Source organism: Sinocyclocheilus rhinocerous, unplaced genomic scaffold, assembly GCF_001515625.1.
Source record: "Sinocyclocheilus rhinocerous isolate Xijiao unplaced genomic scaffold, SAMN03320098_v1.1 scaffold50, whole genome shotgun sequence".
NCBI classification, from domain to species: Eukaryota; Metazoa; Chordata; class Actinopteri; order Cypriniformes; family Cyprinidae; genus Sinocyclocheilus; species Sinocyclocheilus rhinocerous.
Genome location: NW_015641057.1, coordinates 1,111,586 through 1,119,121, shown reverse-complemented (window position 1 = coordinate 1,119,121; position 7,536 = coordinate 1,111,586). Strand labels below are relative to the sequence as shown.

General features: G+C 37.0%; 1 protein-coding gene across 1 annotated transcript in view; it reads left to right on the top strand.

Annotated features, from left to right (window-relative positions):
- Window positions 1-7,536, top strand: part of LOC107754475 (spondin-2-like) — a 31,647-nt gene that overhangs the window by 19,275 nt on the left and 4,836 nt on the right. The window contains exons 4-5 of the mRNA XM_016570933.1: window positions 5,126-5,317; window positions 6,786-6,960. Coding sequence (XP_016426419.1) covers window positions 5,126-5,317; window positions 6,786-6,960 — 367 coding nt within the window. The remainder of the gene's footprint in view (window positions 1-5,125; window positions 5,318-6,785; window positions 6,961-7,536) is intronic.

The window sequence follows — 7,536 nt, the reverse complement described above, 5'->3', positions numbered from 1 at the left end:
TCCGGGGGGTGAATAAAGGCCTCCTGTAGCGAATCCATGTGTTTTTGTAAGAAAAATATCCATATTTCAAACGTAATAAACACTTTTCTCTCACTTCTGCTGACTGTCACTGAAGCAGTTCCGGCGGATGACGCAGCACGTATGCGCAGCGAGCGCGCCTCTGAGATATGCTAGTCTCGCGAGTTTGTTTCAAAGGAAAACCAGTCTCCTCTTGGTTTATATCGAAATCCTCCGGCATTTTTCTTTGCAAATCCTCGGTTTGTGCTTCTAATTCGTGACGGCGTTTTGTTTTGTTCTCTCTCCGCATTCGTCACTAATCACGCAACGCCGACGTCCTACGTCATCCACCAGAACTTCTCTCACTTCCGCTGACTGTCATACACTGAAGCAAAGTGTTTATTACGTTTGAAATATGGATATTTTTCTTACAAAAACACATGGATTCGCTACAGGGGGCCTTTATTCACCCTCCGGAGCCGTGTGAGGCATGTTTTATTATGGATGCGCACGCTTTATTTGACGACTTGTGGACTGTTCAACTGCAACACCCGCTGACTTCGAGGGTGAGTAAAACACAGTCTAATTTTCTTTTTTGGGTGAACTAACCCTTTAACTAGCATGCAGATTACTAGCATATTGGCTGTTTTTTAGCACTTATAAAACACCTTATTCTGCATGTTTTATTACCATATTTTAGATCCTTAAATCCTACCCCATACCTAAACTTAACTACTACCTTGCTTACTATTAACATACATTCAGAAAGTACGTAGGATGAAATTTCACTTCAGACTTACTTTAATGATACAATATATTTATATATTGCACAAAGACAGACTTCACCAGAGCGCAGGTCTCCAAAACCACATCCAGAGTCCCAGGACCTCCAGACCACAACCCTCACTCCTTCCCTTCCGGCTCCTGCACCCACCAGATCAGCAGATAGCGAGAGGCTGGAACCTTTCCTTCTCAGTTTCTGGAATATTTATTTTCCTGTTAGCCATGAGTCAGTTGGTTATAGGGTCTAAAGGCAGCGCTGGTGATGCTGGTGACCTACATATCTTTTTTGCCAAAGTCTGGAATACGAAGGAGACCTATTAAAAACGGCAACTACCCTGAGATGCGCCTGGCATTCACTCCTGCTGGTATTAACCACAGCATGGCGGGATGTCTGCTGTGGCGCTGCTGTTTTTAGATCCGCATAGCAGTGAGGTACGACTGGGAGTATGAATGTGGCCTTGGGATGAGACTGTGAGGTCTAATTTGGCTGTGTGTGAGAGTCTGTTCACTTATTATTGATGTTCTGATTGCTTAGGCCTTAGTATTAAACATATTTATAGTATTAAACTTTGGTGAGTAATTTGTTCTGCACGTTTGTGCCACAGACATGAATGATGCCTCAAGTTATGTGGCTTATTGAGGAGAGATTAACTTTTCTAAATGATCAATGACTTAAAAATCCTATAAACGTACATTGAAGAAGCAATGTAAAAAATGCTGCTGCAGTTTGTTATAACCAGTGTTGGGGAAAGTTACTTTTAAATGTAATGCATTACAATATTGCGTTACTCCCTAAAAAAGTAACTAATTATGTTACTTAGTTACTTTTTATGGAAAGTAACTGGTGTTACTTATTTGAAAAAGTAACTCCGATATTTCCTTCTAAATTAAAAAGTAATGTGTTTCTTTACTAGTTACTTAAACAAGTAATCTGATTACGTAACTCGCTTTACTTGTAATGCGTTACCCCCAACACTGGTTATAACAACATAAAACTTGATGAGATAACTTAAATATCCAACTTAACTAAGTTAACTAAACTTATAATTTAAAGTAAAGCATTAACACTTACTACTTAAGTTGAAACAATGCATCATTACTTATTCTAATGCTAACTCCGATATTTCCTTCTAAATTAAAAAGTAATGTGTTTCTTTACTAGTTACTTAAACAAGTAATCTGATTACGTAACTCGCTTTACTTGTAATGCGTTACCCCCAACACTGGTTATAACAACATAACACTTGATGAGATAACTTAAATATCCAACTTAACTAAGTTAACTAAACTTATCATTTAAAGTAAAGCATTAACACTTACTACTTAAGTTGAAACAATTCATCATTACTTATTCTAATGCTGAATTTTAAGTTCTGATAACTAATCACAGCAATCATTTTTTACAGTGGAGGGACCCAAGACAGAACCATAGAAACCGCATGAGCAATGCAATAAAAACACTCAGAACTGCACAACTCGTGTGTTCTTCAGAAAATGTAAAACTCTATTTCTTGTTTATCTACTAAATAACATTTTTACCACAGGATTGTGGGTTTGAAGGCGTCTCAGTAGACAAGATGTTACACAAACACTGGATTAAACGTGCCTTGATGCCTTCTTACCTCTGTATACTGCCTGTGAAAGCAGCATTTATCATTCTTCTGTGTCATTTTCCAAGAAACTACCTAAATATACTGTTGGGCTACAGCTGACATTGTAGTGTGTTTAATTAAGATCTCTAAAAAAACAGACACGGTGTCAAATTTCAGATTCCTGCAAATGCATGACCAACACCCTCAAATCAACAGGAAAATAAGTAAATCAGAAACAGCAAAACGCTGCCCAAAATCAAGGTTCTTTTGCCTTTAATAAGATCCAGACAGCAGCAGCGCTGTGGATTTCTACAAAGAGTGAGCCATGCAAGAAACCACAGCACGTTCCAGCTGTGCATGCAGACAGACAGAGGAGTAGATGAGTTGTGTATTATTTTTCCTGACACACTATTCTGGCAAATCGGAGCATTGGTTTGGCAATTATGTGTTAGTGTGACTTTGTGCCCTGAAGAGAGATTGAGCTCTATTAGCGCAGGGGGATGAGGCACCACTCGCCTCTCACGCCAGAGAAACTGATATAGCGGGGAGGTATTCCTGGAAAAGCCACAGAATGAGAAGAGATGTGAGGGAGAGACGAGAGTAAATCCAGTCTGGAGAAAAGTCAGCTGTAGACTGGATGTTGTCGTAAGGTACCAAAATTGTGGCCCAAATATGGAGGCAAAGTGCAGACTACAAATATATCTGTTCGGCTTTTAATGTTTGCTTTAGGAATGACCTATTGTAAGTAATTCACACTAAAATATGGGATCTGCAGTCCTAAAAATAAAGGTTCTTTATTGGCATTGATGGTCCCATGAAGAACCTTCAATATCCATTGAAACTTTCCATTGCACAAAAGGTTCTTAATTGTGGAAAAGGGTTCTTTAGATTAAAATGGTCTTCACACTAAGAAAAAATGGTCTTTTAAGAACTGTTTAATGGAAGGTTCTCTGAGGAACCAAAGTGGCCTTTGTTTCTAAGAGTGTGATTCAAATGTAATGACTCTGTATGCTCTTCCATAGCTCAAGAGGCTTCATGTAGTGATGCTCAAACGTTTTGACTCCAAAGCTCTCATAGTATAAAATAATTAATTGTGATTAATGTTGTGACTCCAGACGTTTCAAGGTGTTCTTAAGGAAAAATAACAGATGTTGAGAGGACAAATTAAAATGAAAAATTGTTTCCTAATTGAAGAAATTGATTTTGGGGAGTTTTAACATTTTAATTTATTTGTTATAATAAAATATTGTATTAATTGTGGCCCCCTTAAACATTTTTGACCTCCTGGTTTAGAATCACAGGCTTAAAGGGTTAGTTCACCCAGAAATGAAAATTCTTGTTTGTTCATTTTTTATTACAGATAATTGGATTGCAATTCTTCGCTTGAGACATTTTTAAGATTTCTTCTGAAACTCTTGAGAGAGACAAAACTAATTAGCAGGACATTTCATAAAATCTAATTTTCTCTACATTTAATCTGATTGCTGTCTGAGAAAAACAGTTTAGGTATTAAAGAGATTTTAAAGGGCTTTTGACACTATTTAACCCAGGGTTATCATTGCTGTAAACCCTGCTTTTAAACCCAGGTCATTTAGACGTTTCACACTTGTAATTTAGAAACGGGGTTAGCACTGCAGGGTTATGAAATACTCCTCCAGAGCAGGGTGTTAACCCCACATTGCGGTGCAAAATGTGTACAGTATAAAACGATGCAGTGTTAGAATGTTACTGTTAGATGCTTAATAACCGACAGCCAAACATGTGTCTCATATTCACATGCTCAGAAACAACGAACAGTTATATCAGCATTTGAGAAACACATTTCAAATGGTGACAGAAAGTGTTTTATTCTTACCTTTATAGTCTGAAAAGTCCATTCAGGAAAAACTTGATAGTACAGTCTGAAAGATACATTATATGCAACACTGGAGTCTTTATGTAAAAAGGTCCAGCACTGCGTTAGTCCAATCGATCTCACTGACACCGCAAATATGAATGTTAAGCCTGGGTTTAGGAATATATAGAGTGAAACGTCAGTTTATAAAAATACCCAGGATTACATTTTAACCCTTGGTAAATAACCAGTGTAAAACCATTTAGAATAACCCAGGGTTAACTAATTAAGAGAGGGAATAACCCCATAAATTATTTATTCATTCATTCATTCAATCAATCGATCGATCAATCAATCAAGTGTGAAAAGCCCTAATGTTCCCTTGTGACTTGGGCTAGTAAGCAAAACCCAGAACACACTAGCTGAGTTTTGCACTTACATTTTGTTCAGAAAATTTGAACATCTACTATGTGATTTCTTTTTTTTGTAAGGAGGTTTGACTGATATACCTTATGTGAACTCAATCAGACAGGATCTGTTAGGATTTATTGCATGTCTGATGAATCCTCTTTGGCTGAATATCAGGCTTGTGCTGGTCCTAAAAGAGGCGATGTCGCTCCATGGCTCGTTTCTCTCTGCGACTGCGTGGTGTGGATATTCCCTCATCCCGCTCTGACCCAAGGGCTCTTCCTGAATGAGCTCATAGTCAAAAAGGAAACATTCATCACCATTTAGAGAAAAAACCCCAGATGGTCTACCCTAACATACACAGGAAGGAGTGGAAAATACTGGAAATGGCAACAATGAAAAGACTTATGAAGCCAATTATGTTAGCAGAGCATGCTGGAAAAAGCAAGTACAGTGCCATTGGCTAAATCAGCGTTGATAATGACTGATCATGTTGTGTTTTCTCTCACAGCTGTCTCTGATAGTGAAAGTGATCCCCAGTCCAGACTGGTTTGTGGGGGTGGACAGTCTGAACCTGTGTGAGGGTGGGCAGTGGAAACAGGAAGTGACCTTTGACTTGCACCCATTTGATGCTGGCACAGATAGCGGCTTCACTTTCTCCTCACCAAACTTTCCAACAACACCCCCAGAAAATATCACCATGGTAAGATACGCTTCCCATGATTCAGCTATGCACTACCGTGTAAAAGTTTGGGGTCTGTAAGAAGAAATGAATGCTTTTATTCAGCAAGGACACATTAAATTGATCGCAAGTGACAGTAAAGACATATTTAGTGTTTAGCATATTAGAATGATTTCTGGATCATGTGACACTGAAGACTGGAGTAATGATGCTGAAAATTCAGCTTTGATCACAGGGATAAATTGCATTTTAAAATATATTAAAATAGAAAAGTGTTAGTTGAATCATTTAAAATATTTTACTATTTTTTTACTGATTGCATGCCTTGATGAGACTAAGAAATGCCTTTCAAAAACATGAAAAAATCTTACAGACTAAACCTTTTAATTAGAGTACATTATTCACAGTGAGAGGACCATTCAAATGTTGCTTGTTCACTTAAAATGATATGATTTTAAGAAGTAATTGTAGAAGGTTCTGGCATTTTCGACCAATGCATTTTCATGGCTTTACTTTTTTTGTTCATGGTGACGGGATAAGCTTTTTAACAGAGATTGTAGGTAAGATTAACATTTTGTCAGGTACCAATGTCTGTAATAAGACAAAAATTCTTTGAGATTTGAATCTAGTTCAATTCGTCTTACATAAATGTATTGGTAACACTTTATTTTAAGGACCAGTTCTCGCTATTAACTAGTCGTTTATTAGCATGCATATTACTAGCATTTCGGCTGTTTATTAGTTATTTTAACGCACATATTAATGCCTTTTTCTGCATGGCCATATCTTAGATCCCTTAATTCAAACCCATACCTAAACTTAATTACCTTACGAACTATTAATAATCAACAAATTAGGAGTTTATTGAGGCAAAACTCTTAATTAATAATGAATGTGTTCCCTAATCTAAAGTGTTACCAATGTATTCACTATAGAAATTTCCACGACTTTTAAAAGGATAGTTTACCCAAAAATGAATGTTTTTCTCACCCTCATGTTCTTTCAAGTCAATATGGAACACAAAAGGAGAAATTTTGAAGAATGTTCACACTGCTCTCTTCCATATGATAGTGGATGGGGGACCAGGAGCTGTCATGCTCAAAATAGACAAAAAAATAAATAAATGGAGCAGGTTAGACATTATGCTATAAAGAACTAACTTTTAAGTAATAATATGGGTTTCCAAAAGTAAAGTAAATGATGAAGTTTCATTTTTTTTCGGTGAACTACTGAGAATTTGATCAGCTTTTGCCTAGAAATCATAATTTTATATTTTCCCAGACATTTTCAGGTTTTCCTTTACGAAGGGAGTACTGATTCCAAGTTGATTCAGGAAATGGTTTACATATGAATTTCATATACATTTTGTTTTATAGATTTTATTTTGAAAAAGTTTACATTTAGAAATCTATGTCTTACATTTTGGCAGTATTTTGGCTGATGCAGATCACCACTCTACTGCATCAATATCTGTTTTATTCTCATTCAGATCACCTCTCAGAAGCCAAACCACCCGGCAAATTCTTTCTATTACCCTCGGCTAACCGAACTCCCGCCTCTGGCCACCGTTTGGGTGAAGCGACAGGGCCGCACACCTGTCCGTCAACAGAACCGAGTGTCCAATCACATCCTGCCTGACACAAGCAAACCCAACAGATTCTCAGGTAGACCTGCATACACGTTTTACACATTCAGTCCAGAGTATTCTGTCTCTTCATCGTAAGCCTCCATTTTCACTGTTGCACATTTCATTTGGCTGGTAAATCCAAAAATATAGATGTTTTGGTTTACTGCAGCATTGTGCACGATTTCACGTGTTGCAGCGTTTTTTGGGGGGAAGTAAACAGTTGAAACTTGATGAACCCTAATGCACACCACATGTGGTAAACACTTTTTATTTGCTTCCACAAAAATTTAAGCATGTGTTGTTCCACTAACTTGCATTTCTTTGCATTTATTACTACAATTTCCATGACACGTTGCTAGTATCACACATAAATTGGGACTTTCAAACTGAATGCATAGGAGTCATTCTATAATTTAGAGTACATTAAATATAGATGCATTTTAAAAATTATAAAAACAATATGCTTTCTCTATAAAACACCTATTGGTTTTAGTTTATATATTTTATAAGTGTAACTTATCTGCTAGTTGCCAAGCTTAATCATTAAACATAATTTTGATATTACAAAGAAAAAGATGTTTTGGGATTGTCAGCTATGTTACAGACAAATAGT